General features: G+C 33.8%; 2 protein-coding genes across 3 annotated transcripts in view; one reads left to right on the forward strand and one right to left on the reverse strand.

The window, feature by feature from the left end:
* The window catches only part of Vsx2 (Visual system homeobox 2), a 138630-nt gene that overhangs the window by 116341 nt on the left and 2379 nt on the right, over positions 1–19910 (reverse strand). For both annotated transcript variants that reach the window (XM_070109585.1, XM_070109584.1), the window contains exon 2: positions 5812–5859. In XM_070109585.1, coding sequence (XP_069965686.1) covers positions 5812–5859 — 48 coding nt within the window. The remainder of the gene's footprint in view (positions 1–5811; positions 5860–19910) is intronic.
* Neb-cGP (ATP synthase membrane subunit K, mitochondrial) overlaps positions 1–19910 on the forward strand; it is a 230645-nt gene that overhangs the window by 43435 nt on the left and 167300 nt on the right. The gene's annotated exons all lie outside the window — the stretch shown is intronic.

The following is a 19910-nucleotide window of genomic DNA, read 5'->3' on the forward strand; positions in this document are numbered from 1 at the left end:
GAAATGTATTGACCAAACGACATTCTTACCAGACGAACCTAAGAAGCTATTCAAGAAATGTATTGACCAAACCACATTTACACCAGACAAGCCTCAGAAATTATTCAAGAAGTGTATTGACCAAACCACATTCTCACCAGACGAACCTAAGAAGCTATTCAAGAAATGTATTGAACAAACCACATTTACACCAGACGAACCTAAAAATCTATTCAAGAAATGTATTGAACAAACCACATTCTCACCAGATGGGCCTCAGAAATTATTCAAGAAGTGTATTGACCAAACCAAATTCGCAACAGACGAACCAAACAGACTATTCAAGAAGTGTATTGACCAAACTACATTCTCACCAGACGAACCTAAGAAGCTATTCAAGAAATGTATTGACCAAACGACATTCTTACCAGACGAACCTAAGAAGCTATTCAAGAAATGTATTGAACAAACCACATTCTCACCAGACGGGCCTCAGAAATTATTCAAGAAGTGTATTGACCAAACCAAATTCGCAACAGACGAACCAAACAGACTATTCAAGAAGTGTATTGACCAAACTACATTCTCACCAGACGAACCTAAGAAGCTATTCAAGAAATGTATTGACCAAACGACATTCTTACCAGACGAACCTAAGAAGCTATTCAAGAAATGTATTGACCAAACCACATTTACACCAGACAAGCCTCAGAAATTATTCAAGAAGTGTATTGACCAAACCACATTCTCACCAGACGAACCTAAGAAGCTATTCAAGAAATGTATTGAACAAACCACATTTACACCAGACGAACCTAAAAAGCTATTCAAGAAATGTATTGAACAAACCACATTCTCACCAGATGGGCCTCAGAAATTATTCAAGAAGTGTATTGACCAAACCAAATTCGCAACAGATGAACCAAACAGACTATTCAAGAAGTGTATTGACCAAACTACATTCTCACCAGACGAACCTAAGAAGCTATTCAAGAAATGTATTGATCAAACCACATTTACACCAGACAAGCCTCAGAAATTATTCAAGAAGTGTATTGACCAAACCACATTCTCACCAGACGAACCTAAGAAGCTATTCAAGAAATGTATTGAACAAACCACATTTACACCAGACGAACCTAAAAAGCTATTCAAGAAATGTATTGAACAAACCACATTCTCACCAGATGGGCCTCAGAAATTATTCAAGAAGTGTATTGACCAAACTACATTCTCACCAGACGAACCTAAGAAGCTATTCAAGAAATGTATTGACCAAACGACATTCTTACCAGACGGGCCTCAGAAATTATTCAAGAAATGTATTGACCAAACCAAATTCGCAACAGACGAACCAAACAGACTATTCAAGAAGTGTATTGACCAAACTACATTCTCACCAGACGAACCTAAGAAGCTATTCAAGAAATGTATTGACCAAACGACATTCTTACCAGACGGGCCTCAGAAATTATTCAAGAAATGTATTGACCAAACCAAATTCGCAACAGACGAACCAAACAGACTATTCAAGAAGTGTATTGACCAAACTACATTCTCACCAGACGAACCTAAGAAGCTATTCAAGAAATGTATTGACCAAACCACATTTACACCAGACAAGCCTCAGAAATTATTCAAGAAGTGTATTGACCAAACCACATTCTCACCAGACGAACCTAAGAAGCTATTCAAGAAATGTATTGAACAAACCACATTTACACCAGACGAACCTAAAAAGCTATTCAAGAAATGTATTGAACAAACCACATTCTTACCAGATGGGCCTCAGAAATTATTCAAGAAGTGTATTGACCAAACCAAATTCGCAACAGATGAACCAAACAGACTATTCAAGAAGTGTATTGACCAAACTACATTCTCACCAGACGAACCTAAGAAGCTATTCAAGAAATGTATTGACCAAACGACATTCTTACCAGACGAACCTAAGAAGCTATTCAAGAAATGTATTGACCAAACCACATTTACACCAGACAAGCCTCAGAAATTATTCAAGAAGTGTATTGACCAAACCACATTCTCACCAGACGAACCTAAGAAGCTATTCAAGAAATGTATTGAACAAACCACATTTACACCAGACGAACCTAAAAAGCTATTCAAGAAATGTATTGAACAAACCACATTCTTACCAGATGGGCCTCAGAAATTATTCAAGAAGTGTATTGACCAAACCAAATTCGCAACAGATGAACCAAACAGACTATTCAAGAAGTGTATTGACCAAACTACATTCTCACCAGACGAACCTAAGAAGCTATTCAAGAAATGTATTGAACAAACCACATTTACACCAGACGAACCTAAAAAGCTATTCAAGAAATGTATTGAACAAACCACATTCTCACCAGATGGGCCTCAGAAATTATTCAAGAAGTGTATTGACCAAACCAAATTCGCAACAGATGAACCAAACAGACTATTCAAGAAGTGTATTGACCAAACTACATTCTCACCAGACGAACCTAAGAAGCTATTCAAGAAATGTATTGAACAAACCACATTTACACCAGACGAACCTAAAAAGCTATTCAAGAAATGTATTGAACAAACCACATTCTCACCAGATGGGCCTCAGAAATTATTCAAGAAGTGTATTGACCAAACCAAATTCGCAACAGATGAACCAAACAGACTATTCAAGAAGTGTATTGACCAAACTACATTCTCACCAGACGAACCTAAGAAGCTATTCGAGAAATGTATTGGACAAACCACATTTACACCAGACGAACCTAAAAAGCTATTCAAGAAATGTATTGAACAAACCACATTCTCACCAGATGGGCCTCAGAAATTATTCAAGAAGTGTATTGACCAAACCAAATTCGCAACAGATGAACCAAACAGACTATTCAAGAAGTGTATTGACCAAACTACATTCTTACCAGACGAACCTAAGAAGCTATTCAAGAAATGTATTGACCAAACCACATTTACACCAGACAAGCCTCAGAAATTATTCAAGAAGTGTATTGACCAAACCACATTCTCACCAGACGAACCTAAGAAGCTATTCAAGAAGTGTATTGACCAAACCACATTCTCACCAGACGAACCTAAGAAGCTATTCAAGAAATGTATTGAACAAACCACATTCTTACCAGATGGGCCTCAGAAATTATTCAAGAAGTGTATTGACCAAACCAAATTCGCAACAGATGAACCAAACAGACTATTCAAGAAGTGTATTGACCAAACTACATTCTCACCAGACGAACCTAAGAAGCTATTCAAGAAATGTATTGAACAAACCACATTTACACCAGACGAACCTAAAAAGCTATTCAAGAAATGTATTGAACAAACCACATTCTCACCAGATGGGCCTCAGAAATTATTCAAGAAGTGTATTGACCAAACCAAATTCGCAACAGATGAACCAAACAGACTATTCAAGAAGTGTATTGACCAAACTACATTCTCACCAGACGAACCTAAGAAGCTATTCAAGAAATGTATTGACCAAACCACATTCTCACCAGACGAACCTAAGAAGCTATTCAAGAAATGTATTGAACAAACCACATTTACACCAGACGAACCTAAAAAGCTATTCAAGAAATGTATTGAACAAACCACATTCTCACCAGATGGGCCTCAGAAATTATTCAAGAAGTGTATTGAACAAACCAAATTCGCAACAAACGAACCAAACAGACTATTCAAGAAGTGTGTTGACCAAACTACATTCTCACCAGACGAACCTAAGAAGCTATTCGAGAAATGTATTGGACAAACGAAATTCTTACCAGACGAACCTAAGAAGCTATTCAAGAAATGTATTGACCAAACCACATTCTCACCAGACGAACCTAAGAAGCTATTCAAGAAATGTATTGAGCAAACCACATTTACACCAGACGGGCCTCAGAAATTATTCAAGAAGTGTATTGACCAAACCACATTCTCAGCAGACGAGGCTCAGAAATTATTCAAGAAATGTATTCAGCAGAACACATTGCCTGCGAAGGATAGGAGGGAAGTATTCCATACCTGCGTAGACCAAGATGTGTTCCAACAAGAAGAGTACATGGATAGGTGCAGTAGTTGTGTGGACAGATATGTGTTTTTAACATATGAGAAAGAACTCATGATCCAAAGTTGCGTAGGCGAAAGCAGATACACGCCTAATCGGAATAACAGACTATTTCAGAAATGCATTGAACAAACCACAGGCAGATGGGCCGGACCTACGGAATTATTCAAGATGTGCATCGATCAGGCTAAATACAAATCCGACGAGCCTACACGAATGTTCAAGAAGTGTATTGATCAGGCTAAATATAAATCCGACGAGCCTACACGAATGTTCAAGAAGTGTATTGATCAGGCTCAATACAAATCCGACGAGCCTACACGAATGTTCAAGAAGTGTATTGATCAGGCTAAATACAAATCCGACGAGCCTACACAAATGTTCAAAAAGTGTATTGATCAGGCCAAATACAAATCCGACGAGCCTACACGAATGTTCAAGAAGTGTATTGATCAGGCTAAATTCAAATCGGACGAGCCTACACAATTAATTAAGAAATGCCTTCAACAAAACACATTCCCAGGGAAAGATAGGAAGGAAGTATTTAATATTTGCGTAGATCAAAATGTGTTCGAACCTGATGAAAGTATGGATGTGTGCAGAAATTGTGTTGACAGGTATGTATTTGTAACGGATGAAAAAGAACACATATTTCAAAGTTGCGCGCGCAAAAGCAGATTTACAGCAAAGCAGAATAAGCAAGTATTTTAGAGATGTATAGAAGAAGGCATATTCAAATCGTACGAACCTAAGAAAATGTTCAAGAAATGTATTAATCAGACTAAATTTAGACCAGGCGAGCCTACACATATGTGTAAGAAATGTATTGATCTTGAGCCAGATAAGATAACACATTTGTTCAATAAATGTATTCAGCAAAAGACATTCCCCGCGAAAGATAGGAAAGAAATATTCCATAACTACATAGACCAAAATGTGCTCCAATCAGTTGAAAATATAGATATATGTATGTGCAGCAATTGTGTAGAGAGGTTTGTATTTTCAGCAGATAACGAAGAACACATATTCCAAAGTTGTGTGGATGAAAAGAGATTCACGCTAAATCGGAGTAAACAAATATTTCAGAAATGTGTTGAACTAGTTACTTTAAAACCGAACGAACCCACGAAAATATTCAAGAAGTGTAATGACGAGACCACGTATCAGATAGACAAGCCTACACAAATGTTCATGAAGTGTGTTGATCAGACTAAGTTTAGATCAGAGGAGCCTATACGAATATTCAAGAAGTGTATTGATCATAATTTATTTAAACCAGACCAGACTAAGCAGCAGTTTAGGAAATATATTTACCAAGCCTAATTGCAACCGAACAAACCTAAGAAAATATTCGAAAAATGTATTGACCAAAACAGGAATAAACCGAACACGCTTAACAAAATATTTCAGAAATACATTCAGCCAACCATATTCCCCGTGAAATATAAGAGGGAAGTATTCCATAATTGTTTAGTCCAAACAGGGTATGTGAGCACATCTAAAAAATACATTGCCGAAAATGTTTTCAAGACCGCTGAAAAAATAACTATGTTTCACAAGTGCCTATATCAAGACAACTTCGAACCAAATGAGGATATTAACATATGCACCAATTGCGTGGACCAAAACAAATTCGAAGTGGATGCGTAGGAACTTCAAATGCAGCTTGAAAATGTAAGTAAACATTACTTATAGACAAAAACTATACAAAAATTGTATATTATTGTTTGGTGCTTAATATATAACTATACTAAAAACCAAAAATTTACCTGCCAAACAGCCGCCGGGTATGCCAAAGCTTTTAATTTGTGGAAAGCCTGTAAAAGAGGAAAATATTTATAGATATTAATTGTTTTATTTTATGTTATATTTTCATTGATTTATTTACATATTTTCTGCGTAAACATATTTCCTGTTCAACTTATAATTATATGCCTAGGTCTGTGAACATTCTTGCTATAGATATTTACATGTCAAAACAAGACCACTAAATGTTTAGCAATACTGTTGACAAATTGACGTAAAAGTACGACATCAATACATACAGGGTGTTTTATGCTAATGTTTGCCTTGAACTCGTCAAACAGCCGGCCATTACTGGCGTACACCACTTTAAAATTAGTCAAGGCGAGGTCGGGAGTCGGGTATACATACGTAAGCGGTACAGAACCGGATTTCTATAGGGCCAAGAACTGTTATATCGGCAACATATCGCAAAATTATTCGGGGAATGTTTGCTGTCGCTACAAGAATAAATAAAATGTCGCACACTGTTTAACAGTATTTGCATTTTGAAGCACACTACACAGATTCGTTGTTTTTTTTCATAAATTAACAAGATAGGAAATGATTTTTAAAATAATACACACTTGGTGTGTGTTGAAATTAAATGAAATGAAAAATTTAAATGTTTATTTTCTTTTGATATTTGAGAAGCATGCCTAATAGTCGTTTCCACAACAATTCTTCAATTTGGTTAATTGAAAACTTGGCAACATGCTAAATAGCGGTTTCAGCACTTTACTGCATATTTTGAATACAAGCGTGATAATTGAAGTACAGGCAAAGAAAAAGTAATTGAAATAAATTAAGCTAAATTAAAATAATTTTTTTATCAGAAAAAAACAATAAATTAGTTACTGAAATTATGCAACCCCTGCAACAATTTTCTGAGTCAATAATTTTCTAAGGCGTATACCGATAGAGCCTGCAAAGTTAAATACCTTCCTGACGTCTCAGTTCGCTTGAGAAAACTTTAGCTCAAAGCTTGAGTAGCATTTCGAGCAGTTCTTGCTTCATTTGCCACTTGTAGGTAGCTGTTTCACAAGTTCAATAAGTAATGAAGGAAACGATTTGTCATTTCATACAAAGTTTTTGCTGATATTCTGTATACATATACTAATATTTATGTTGTTCGAAGTTGGCTGAAATATACTCGTAGTTTTGGTGTTTGTCATAGCGTGTCATATGCCTCTCAATCGGTTGCGGGTTGAAGTATACCATTACGATTGGAAATTTGTAATAAAATAATATCTCAACCACCGTGTATTCGCCAGACTCCATAGTAAGGATGGGAACAAAATTCAAGTGGCAAACGTATGCACGGCAGCCAAATCGTTGCAATTGTTTGAGGTGTGAAATGTCGAACTTTAATTAGGCCAGCAAAAATTTAAGTGCATTTTTAATAATAAAAAAAAATATTTGTTTTCTGATACACAGTAGGGTGGAGCGAAACAATTTTTTTTTTTTTGCTTAGCCTGGGTGTAAAATCCGTAGATTATAAAAAAAGAAAATTTTTGGACAAAAAAAAAATTTGTTTAACATCTAGACGCACTCAGTTTTAAAGTAATTACGAGTTAAAATTTGTATTTCGTAAAAAATTTTTGATAAGTGTTATAGAAGCTGTGCAGAGTCCTCTTTATGGCCAATTAAAAGTTATCAACTCAAAATAATTTTTGTGGTCATTATTGGAGTTTCAAAAAAACTATTTTACGACAACGTGCTTTCCTTAGGCGTTAAAATAAATTTGTCCAAAAATTTTCTTTTTTTATAATCTACAGATCTTACCCCGAGGCTAAGCAAACAAATAAAAAAAAAGTTTTCGCTCCACCCTAATATACAGTATGTACCATATGTACTTGACTTTGGCTTGAAGTGTCATGCGAAAGGTCGATAAAATTAAAAGGGTAGTTTTAAGTGAGCAAAAATTATTTTATATTTCTAAAAAGTCTGTTTTAATATTGTACTTGTATATATAATAAATTAAAAAATACAAGAAAATTTTCATCTAAACATATATAAATATAATCAGTTGTGTTATGGTATGCTGGCAACTTCTCTTCCTTTTCTTAATGGTTTTAGCCATATAGTTTTTACCGTTATCCGTTAAACAGATTTTTGGTAAACAAGTCGTTGACTCTTAATTTTTCTAAAAAATTTACATGTTTTATGGAAATAGCCAGCCACAAACGTTAACATCAAGTGTACAGGTTTTTAGCTACTTACACTCGACTCGGAACTTTTATGGCCAAGGTATCTATTGTTGGAACACGAAGCGAAAAAAGTTAGTGAAGGCAACTGACTACATAACATTAGATGCACTTTTTCTCTGCATAGACTGTTATCTTCTGACACAATGAAGTAGGGACTGGTCAGTAAGAAAATAGAAAGCGCGAGCCTCATTAAAAAGCCATATACTCGTATATGTTCTACCGATATCTGTGCTTTAAGAGAATTAACTAGTTACTTAGAAAAATAAGATCGACCGCTTATCGAGCAAATGGTAATGCACGTTTCAAATAATGATACCTCAAGTTTCGAATACAATTCCTAGAAAATGTTTAAACTAGAGAATGAACTGAAACTAAGTCTGTAGAGATTGCACTGTATTTAAGAGCAACGTAATCGAATTTGTGGGGTCTGTGCTTACCAAGTGGTCTTGTGTCTAATTTTCAAACACTGCAGATGCCATCACTTTCTCAAGGAATGCTCCAGACATTTAATCATTTAATAGACTTACTTAACAGCTCCAAAGCCGTTACATTACATTACATATTGTCTTATTGCATATTGAACTAAAGTAAAGCTAATTAAAAGGCAATTACCGTAGGCCAAAAATGAAACCATAACGAAAAACCAGTACACGAAATAACACTTGAAATACTGGTAAATTGAAAAAAATATGTATCTGATTTTTAATTGCTACTCTGGTAAAAAAATTTTTTTCTTTGTAGTCCAAATTCGATTAGCATTCTAAAAATGACAGCTTTTTTTTTGATTTATATAAATATATATTGATATAATAAACAAGTCAGTGCTTTGGAGAAAACAAGCTCATACACAGCGCTGGAAAACAGTAAAAAAAAAATCGAGTTGAGATTTCAAGCACGAAAATCGACAAAACTCGAGTGGGTACTTGAGTGAATGCGTCGACAAAGTGAGGAGGTCATAACAAATACATTGTATATGCTCAGCGGAGCAGGTAGAAAAACAGAGAAATACACATTTCTGAAACTTCTATTCAACATGCGAAATAAGCTCATAGAAACTTGATGTATAGATATATAGATAGATTAATTTTGAGGTATGCACCGCGACCTATGTTCTATTGTGCCCTCCCCTAAGTCATATCGACTCATCTAGCCCTAGCATGTTGATAAACAACTTGATGTATAAAAAAGATCTTCGAAAAGGTAGATCTTAAAATAGTTCTTCATTTCTAAAGACATTGATAAACCAATAATAATCCGACAATGAAATGACAATTCAACTCAGAAATATTGAGACCGTTTAAGATTTCGCTTCTATGCAAGCATAACTGTACCGAAAGCCAAAGCAAGCCCAACGGTTAAAAGATACAAAGCTTATTGATGGAATCCATAAAACGGTTGACAATGACTCATAAATCTTGCGATTCAGCGAACTAAGATTCTAAAGAGATAGATTTCCGCTCGACGATTCAAATAGAAAAGGCTTTTTAAAGGAATCTATTCAACATTCGAAAATAGCTCCGGAATCTTAGTACTAGCGATTTAAGATGTAGTCGTATATAATTTTTAAAGACATCCGCTTCCGCTTCTTTTCAAGGCACAGTGCAATATTAGTCAAAGCAAAAGACGGAAAGCCTTTTTAATGAAGTCCTTAAAACGATCCAAAATTACACAGTAATCTTGGGACCATTACGATTACAACGATGTATATAGTTTGCGGCACTACAGACACACACTTGTTCATTCCATTGGCGCCACATGCGGCCGGGAAACAGTAAATCGATTAGTCGAAGATGAGTAAAAAAGTATGACTTGTAGTTAGTGCCTCCAATCCATTGATTGTTGATGGAAATCTGGATTTGAGTGTTTTCAACAGAGTTTTGCCTATTACGCGGAAGTATATTTCAATGTTATGCGGTAGAATATTTCAGAGCTCTTTGCAAAGAGTTCTAAAGCAACAATTTTTACAACATACACATCTTAAGCATTGCAGCTACTGCACTTACGTAAATATATTTGTGAACCGACTGTTTGAAAGTAGCGCACATTTGCATTTTCATATGTGTATGTAGTTCCAGCGTCAAACCGTCTATCAATCATTTTCAATGCGCACGCACTCACACACACAAATACTTGTAAAGAAAAGCTCACTTACTTGGCGGCCAAAAGGTTGACGTCAATTGGCAGCGTCAAGCAGCCGCAATGGAGGCAGACAACTTTACTTGGAAAAAACACAACCACGCTGGTTTTTGGGTGGTCTGCAGACACAGCGTTGCATACCAAAAATAGTAATTTTTGAAACTCAAAGTATTTTGCACTTTTTCAATCTTGCTTGTTGCTTAATAATTGCTTAAATGCCAAGCATTTAATTTTTTTTTATAGAAAAACTGCTACAGAAAGCACAGTTACCGATCCCGTTAGTGCATTGTACACACAGCTGATCGTCCTCATGTAAAATTTACACGCTAGACGGCGCTGCGCATACTTAGTTTGTGGTTATTGAAAGCCTTTGAAGGATATTTATGTGAGCTTGAGGTAGAGCTTACTGATTTTGAGCATATCATTTTGCTTATATTTGCTTTAAACACTTTTGCGCATGCCACACCACACACACTGTGAACTTTTTTTTATTTATCTCACTTTATTTTTTTTTTTTATTCGTTTAATGCTTTTCTTTTTCCGCGTACCTTCGTCAGGCATTGTTTAGCATTAATCAGTTTTTAATTAACTCGTCACTTACCCCAATTTTTTGATGTTGTACTCGTACAAGTAGGCAGCAATTAGCAAATAACGCTTTATGCTTGTCAAGTTGGAATGTGTTAAAAATATAATAAAAAAATACAAAAAAAAAATGAAAGAAATATTTGAAAACATGATGGAGTATCGAATTTCATATAATTGCTGCAAACGCTAACGACCTGAACTGAGTACTTAGCATTTAGATATGAGTTTTGTTGTGTTGTACAAATGTACGGCAAGTGACTGAGTTCAAAACTGTGGCAATAAAATTGTAATAAAACGCTTGTGGACTATTTAAGTAAAGCAGACATGTATTTTAAGTATGATTGACTTAATTTTCGCAGCTTTCTTCGAAATTCTGTAAGAATTTGTCAGACAATAAACTTTTGCTTAAGACTAAAGCTCGAAACTCTTTCTAACGTATTGTTGTTGTTAAATTCATAATCTATATCCTATTTGGAGGTGAAGGCAATCATCAAAATAATCTAGCGGACCCTACGGTTACATGGCAAGCAAAGAGTTGATTAAGGTCATGCGGGGCCACTTTGCAAACAAAAAATGCGTATGTCAAAGCTTTGGATAAATGGTAGGGTAGTTTAGTCTACTACAATATCCAAATTGTAGTTGAGTTAGTCTGGTTTCACAAGGGAAGCTGAACTCTCATTCTGCTATGGGTGGCGATTTAACTCCAAAAATGCCATACGCTGGAAAAAATCTGCGAACATGCTAAAGGCTCCTTTGTGAATGACAGTTAGCTAGCATTTGAAGTGTGGTGGTTAAATGTTTTATGTCGTCAATGCACTGCAGGAATGTCCTTGCTGTAACCGGAGGCGGTTTCGCTGCAAGCAGGTGATTATAAGAATGTTTTCCATCAAGGTAGCCCAGCAGAAACTGCTACAAAGGAGTTCGTTGTATCTCTTCACTAAGAGCATGAAGCTTCATATTTAAGATGTTCCTCAAAAGACATCAAGAGGATTTTTTTGGAGCTTCCTCAGCTGCATTCTATTGGATCCATGTGACCATATTTTGTGCGGCATAGTTTTTGACCATTTAACCGTTTGCCTTCTAAGTAGCCAAAAGAAGCGTTGTTGACCTTTCTGTCAAGCGCTATCGGCTGGCAATTTGAAAATCTTCTTTAGGCTCTACTGTAAACGTTCATTCATAGTAAACAGGTTCGCTGTATTGAGACTCAGAATCACGGTTCTATGCGATTTTCGGTTGTTGACAGTCGGTATTTAGGTTTCAGTAAACAGATGCGCTGTGGATTTAGCAAAGAAGCGTCTTTAGAATTATAACTAGATCTCGAACAACTGACGGCGTTTGGAGAGATTTTCATACACTCCGATGTTCGTCATTGGCCTACGCGGACCATGCGCTGTTAGAGAAACCGTTGCTATGCTCTCCATTATATACTCGATAGTAACAAGAAAATCTATAATCGCTAAATATGGATCAAGTCTACTGCGGTCCATTCTCTCAGATTCGTATACAAATATTGCTAAACAGCGGCACACAGCTGATTGCTGCTCTTCGAAAGTCAGCAATAATACGATTTAACCGCAATTCCAACCCTTCCATTAGCACGGCATTGTTTCATTTTTGATTTTTCACTTTTTATTTCACTTATTTTTTCGTTTAGACAAAAACATTTAAACACCACAAAACAAAGGCGTATTTGTACTAAAGATCCGCACAACTGGTTGCAAGCTTTGCATTGCCCTCATCGAACCAACGCAGATTGACGGGTTTAACGGCAGCGACTTAAGGCGCATTGCACCGAAATATACACAAACACATACACAAACAAAAGCATTTTTGCATTGCAACCGCGAAATTAGCGCGCTTGTCTGTCAAATTTAATTTCCCTTTGATATGTCACTGACTGATGGACTTCCAGTTTGCGCGAACTCACAATTGATGCAGGCATTATTGGATGGTGTTGCATGCAACATACTTTTAAGTAGCTTTAAGCACCATATAAAAAACAAATGTCATACCGCGTCCCGTCCATTGTCGCATACAATGCATAGAAGGTGACGACGATTTTTTTTGTTTTTGTTGCACGAGTCACACCACGGCTATTGTCATGTGACTCCAGTGAAGTTCATTGAGTGTGCTTGCCACTCAATGTGCAGTTGCAACGTGTTTGTATGGAGTGTAGCCTGCCGCTGCCGAACCCCTTTCACTTTGACAAACAGGCTAATAAATGAGGATTTAATGCAAAAGTCACTTATTTTTTGAATGCAACAGTGCAATTCAATAATAAAACAACCGCTAATTCAAAATTTGTTCGAGCATACGCGACGCAGTCATACCATGTACCAAGTATTAAAACATATCTCAATCATCAACTAAACTGAAAATATGCAAGAAAGAGATAGCCGACGAACTGAGTTTAGAGACATTTTGCGAGGATTTCAACGCCTCAAGCCAGAGAGTTGACAAGTAGAAGGACTTCACTATATGCAAAAAAGTTCCTTAGGTCGAACTAAAGATGATAACAAATACCTGAGTGTATGTGTTAGGTTAGAAACATAACCGTGTTCCAGCACATTATTCCGAAAGAACTTGAAAGCCTCACTTTTCTTAAACCACTATAATAGTATTCAGTCAGGTCATTTAAGAACCACTTTAAACAGCCGTTTATTACACTGTCTAAACTAAGAAGCTTACAGACGGATAGCAAATCAAAATAGTATATATTGTAGCGGCAGAGTTCTGCCGAGTTGACAGTCCTTGGCCAGATAAAAATCCGGGTTCGTTCCGGTAACGTAGACCCGACTGTCGTGGGAACGAAAATCAAAATAGTAGCGCTTACCGGTTGATAGATTTTGTATGTAGTAAAGTGAAAGGGAAACCGGAAAATATCAACAATGTATCAACAGCATCTTAAATTTTACGTAAACTGATTCCTTTCCGTAAAAGTAAAAGCTGAACTTTGATCTCAGTACCAAGACCATGAAGAGCTGACTAGTTTCCATGGACCTCTCCATGGAACAACGTCTATAAAAGTGCTAAGCATATTCATTTGCAGCACATTGTCGGACTTTGTAATCTGTACTCTGTTTTGATATCAGAACCACTATCTCTCTCTATAAGCGCTGCCAAAAGCTATCATCAACCATTCTCCATTTTACAAGGCACTTCTCGCATTTTTACATATTTAATTACTATTCTAACTATCTTCGTGTACACTTCACTTAATATTCATATTGTCATAACTGCTTATTTGGCTTAATTATGCCATCGTAACAAGAATAATAAACAAAGAGTAGCAACAAGAGAGATTTCTGTTGAGTATTTAGCCAGCTTAATTGAAAATATAGTTTATTTTTTTGTCGTATAAATTTTTTTTAACACCACAAGGAGCTGGTTAAGTGTGGTACTAAATTTGTTAAGCCATAAAAATTACGGTACTGCGGAGAAATACAAATTTGAAGAGCGCAAAAGAACAGGTAGCTTAAAAATCACAAAGTCAGCAGAATAAATACGTAGCTCAAGTAACTTATTTTGCATAGCTGAGCGTTTAAACGGCTGAAAAATAAATACATATGTATTGAAGTAGTAACAACAATGAGTCGGTAGTCAATCAGACGCTAAGTAATGAGCAAGCGTACGGACAAGCAAGCTGAGTGCCGGTGAGTGAGTAAGTGGGCGGTTGAATAGTTAGCTACAAAGTCACAAAATCTCAATGAGTACACAGTTATGTATGTTTGTATGTACCATCTCAACACTCATTAAACGCACAACGACATTAATGTAGGATCAGCAGTCGGTGACAATGGCAATGAGCCGATGCTTGCTTGCCGAGACGATGCTTATTCAGGTACAGGGTGAACGGAACGAAGAAACGCTGAAAATATAATATATACATAAGTCACAGTACCGGCTGATGAACAAGTATCAACTATACTTTCTCGATGTTATATTTCTTCATTCTTTCCATTTCACTCCTCTCTGTAGCATAGGTCCTCTACAAGATTTCTTTAAATCCCCCCCAGGTAATTTTAGCAACGGCTGATTCGGACAGAACTTGGTTTTACCATGTTATTTTTGGTCCTCACAACTTCTAGTTGCTTGTGGTTTCCAGTTATGCGACATCCTCGTTATGCTGTCTGGAGTCTTTCACAGAATATGGCCTAGATATATGTTTTATTTGCTTCAGTATGGGCTTCTCTTTTGTTTAACTCCACAACCAGATGATTCTCCGGTGTTTGTGGTTAATGGAATGCTGATCTTCCCTTAGGTCAGCCCTGCCAATTCCGAGTTCTTCTAAGCAGATTAGATTGTGCGGATTATTTGATGATTTCATGGAGGAATCCCATTCTACGTAGTCTGTCAGATGAAGTTTCGCTTTATGGTGCCGAAAGCTTTGTTAAAGTCAACGAACAGCTCGTAAAGTCGCACCAGCGTTTGCTCGACTATGATACGAAGTGTATTTGTTTGTTTGGCACAGTCGTTATTAAACCATTACACTTTGAATCCAAACCAGATTCCAGATCACTTTTGCGATTGTTCTGCTTAGAAGTTCCGAAAGAATTTGCGTGATTTAACGTGAAGAAGCTTTATTAAATCACACTCAATTTTTTTCCGCCAATTTTTGGTAATTAGGAACCGCATCATCAAGTCCCTCCTGCATACAGTCCTTCATTGAGCTCTACACCACACTTTAGACACAAATTTTTCATCCTTAACCTTTGATCAGTAAAAAATGTGAACTCAAGTTAGGTTAGCTCACAGTAAAAAATAATTTTTTGTTTTTTACATATTACTCGTCACCCTGTATATTTATAGATATACATATGTACATCTCGAATGCAAAATGCTTGTCATGTTTTGCAACAACAAAACATAGGACTTTAACAGCAAGGCGACGACAATTCTCGCGCCACACTCACTCACCACCAACGCTGGACAGACAACAGCGTAATCACCACTATAAGCGGTCAACACAACGTCAACCATAATGTGATTGTTATTGTAAGCGCTCTGCTGTTGTTGTACAATCGGTTAACTGCCCTCGTAGGCGCGTCCGGCTGATGTTGCAAGTAATTAGCGTACGAATGGATTAATCTGATTTCAATTTCAGTCAACTCCCAGTTGACTACGCTCGGCGCTTCTTCAACTGTCAAACTGTAGATATATACATTTTTTGTTTATTTTTGTTGTTGTAGTTGGAGTGTTTCGTTTTGCATTCGTTAATTTGCCGCTTTTGATTTATTTGTTTTTCTTTTTATTTAATGGCCAAGTGTTTTGAATATTTCATTGTCACCTCAGTCGTGCTGAGAATTTAGACATTTTCGGCTACAGCACTCTTCTCTCGCTTGTTCGCTTAAGCAACTCTGTCATGCAGACAATCAGCTGTTTCTTCTTTCTCCTACTTATCTTTCACTCCTCCGTTTACTTTATTGTTTAGCTTATGACTTCCGTTTGATTTCGTTGATTTTTCAATAATTTATTATCTTTGAAATTAAAATTTTTTCCACGCTCTGCTTTTATAATTTAAGTAATTTTCATATTATTAATTTTCATTGTTTATCTTTCATTATTAATTTGTTTAATCAGTGTGTGAAAAAATTGTATGCTTCTCTCCAACGTTAACGATAACGTTGCATATATATTAATATGTACTTACATATATGTTTGTCTGCAGATTTCCTATACTCATTTTGGAAGATAATTACATGCAATTATTTTTGGTGATTGTCAGAAATGCTTTAAATTTTATAGTGACATTCGAAATTTGTGTTCGCAAAAAAAAAAAAAATAATTCAACGCGAATTCAATTGTACTTAGCAAAAATTCGGCGCCCTGAGTCATTTAAAATCGTTGTATATACCTATACGGCTGTATATTTAAACGTATATATGAATTATTAATATGTTTTACGGTCTGCTAAACCGCACTTTTTTTTATAAAATTAATATCAAATAACAGTTATACCTCCACTTGGCCAAAGGGTGACTCATATGCAAAATTGTGATAATGTTCGTAAAAGTAATTTAAATTTTTTGATAAGTATATAAATAAATATAGTATTTTCTTGTGTTAAGAGACCAACATGTACTATAAATGCATCTTTTGGGGACAAACAATCCTCATATATTTAATTGTGCCGGATATCTAATTGTTCTTGAGAGCATAAACGACGTACTTTCTAAAGAACAAAATATCCCAGTAATCGAAGTAATGTCATTTACTATAATTATATGCCTTCTTTTGGCGTCAATAAAGCGATTTTTCGGAAGTACACCCAACTAAACCCCAAGCTTATTGAGTTTCTGCCGATCCTTAACACAGCTAATCTAAAAAATACAGACCTCTTCTATACTGATCGCTACAACTGCTATTTAATATCACTTGTCACCTTTCTCAGTTGGCGATAATCTAATAAAACCAATGATAACGACCACCGCGCGACGAAAGTCACTTTTAAGAAGCTCACTTCATACGCGAAGCGAGTGTAATAATCTGAATGCCAGTGCCAGACTTTCTTGGGTCAGATCAGATTCTAGTAAGATAATTTTGTTTAATCTTTGGTTGAAAGTGATCGTAGGAAATATTTTCAACTATTCTAACCTTAACCTTCCACAGAATATACATAGATGTAATTTAGGCTATGCACATAGTGAAGCTGGAAGCAGAGTAAAGATCAAATGTTGTAAGCAAACAATAATTAATAATAATTTAATAATACTTTGCGATTTACGATTTTTTCCAAAATCTGTACTAGAATACACTCTTTTAGCGCAAGAAAATTGTGAAGAAGATGCCTCTAATATATGCTAAAATTGTTGTTAGTGAGTTAGTTTCTATACAAATTTGTAAATTACTCATCTTGCTATCTTCGTTCCATATGTGAGACACAATTGTGTTACACTCTTAGCCACACTGCACTGCGTGCATAGCCTAAGTTACTAGGTTTGACGGGTAAACTCTAATGGTAGTTACATAGTGAATAGGGGCAGCGATATTCAAAGCATCACATTTGCATAAAATTACTGGATTGTAGTAAGTTTATGTTTTTAATCACAATTGTTAGAGTTTAGAGTTGTATTTATATTTAAAAATAAACAATTTTTTTGTTTGCTTTCAGTTTCTAAGTTTTCAACAAAACTATTCAAAAATTTTTCCAACAACTAAATTTATGCTAGGTGATAATAATAAAAAATATTTATGTTAAACCAATAAAATGCAATAAAAAAATTATGGATATTTATAGCACAAAAGGAAAATAGGTATATGTATATATTTATAACAAGCAATTTTACTATGAATTATATAAATTACAATAAATTATTAGTTAAGATATTTGAACTTTTTAGTTTATATATTTGTTTTTTAAACAATTAATAAAGAATTAAGTTAAAATATATATAATTTAAGATTTTCTAAATAGGAAATTAAATAAAAAATGATCTCTAATAATGAAAATGTGTTACAACGGTAGAATATCATGATATTTTTAAAACAGTTCTTGTAAATTTTTTTTTGAGTATACTATATATGTATGTACTTGAATATATCGGTATCATAACTTTATAAAAAAAACTATTTAAAAAAGGCGCTCCTTCCTATACATAGATAAACAAATTTATTAAAATAAACTTTAACAATTTTGTAAAACTTAGTTGGAAATGTAATAAATAATATCTGTTAAAATAATATATCAGTTAAATTGTGGTTGAGATATTATGTCAATGTTTAAAATAATATAAAACATTTTGCAAAAAAAGAAAAAATTAAAGAATTAAAAAAATTAAAAATTAAAAAAATTAAAAATTAAAAAAATTAAAGCAAAAAAAAATAAAAAAATATAAATAAAAAAAATTATAAAAAAAAGTATTATTAAAAAAATAGTAATAAAAAAAAAATTAAAAAGAAAATTGATAATAAAAAATTAAACAAATTTTTAAAAAATAAAAATTATTAAAAAAAAGCAATTAAAAAATTTAAATAAATATATATTTAAGGTAATATATTAAAGCATAAAATATTAGAAAAAATTGTGCAAGAAAACAGCGTTAAATTAAAATACAAAGACAATAAAAAAAGAAATTAAAAAACAAAGAAGAAATTAAAACCAAAATAAAACAAATCATGAAATATAAAATAATAATAATATAATATAATAATATGATACGGAACAAGAATACAATAAATAAATACGAATAGCTAATATAAATATATTTATAGTTATAAGGAAATATGAAAAAATTAATACATATTTTTATTAAGTTAACACATATTATTATACAAGTATTAATGACCAAAAATTCATTTATAATAAATAGCAAAAAAACACACAAGCAATTTAAACTTTATTATACAAAAAGATTTAATATTAAACAAAAATTATTTATAAGGTAGAAAGTAGAAAAAGCTACATTTTTTAAAATTTAAATTAGTAGTTTTAATGGCAAAAAGAATTTTAAAAAACTATGTGAATTAAGAAAAAAAACTAGCTTCATCAAAACAACGGAACATCGAGAAAAAAGATAACAATATGCATTAAATTAAAAATATATATAAAATCTATTGTAAAAATTATCTTAAAAGTTATTTTAGTTTCTTATTATTTTGGGTCTAACTTTGATTTAGCTATTTTATACGCAAAAAATGTTGATAAAAAAAGGATAAAAAAATAAAATAAATAATAAAATGAAATTAAGTAAAAAAAAAATATTTTTAAAAAATAAATAAATTTTTTTTTAAATAAAGAAATATAATTTTAAAAAATAAATAAATTTTTTTTTTAAATAAAGAAATATAATTTTAAAAAATAAATATAAAATATACCATTTGTAATTTCCATACCAAAAAGAGTAAAAAAAAATTATGTGAATCAAGCAGAATAAAACCATCAAAACATTTAATTAAAAATATATAAAACCCATTCTAAAAATTAGCTTAAGTTTTATGTAGGTTATTTTTCTTTTAGTTATAGCCTTGATTTAAATAATGTATACGCAAAAAAAATTAAACCAAACAAAGTAAAAATTTTTTTAAAATGTAAATAAATAAATAACAAAATAAAAAATATTTGTAAAAAATAAATAAAAAAATATATTTGTAATTTTACACCAGAAAGTGTATAGAAAATTATGTGAATAAGGAAAACAAATTTGAACTATTGTATA

This window comes from Bactrocera oleae, chromosome 5 (genome assembly GCF_042242935.1).
Source record: "Bactrocera oleae isolate idBacOlea1 chromosome 5, idBacOlea1, whole genome shotgun sequence".
Lineage (NCBI taxonomy): Eukaryota > Metazoa > Arthropoda > Insecta > Diptera > Tephritidae > Bactrocera > Bactrocera oleae.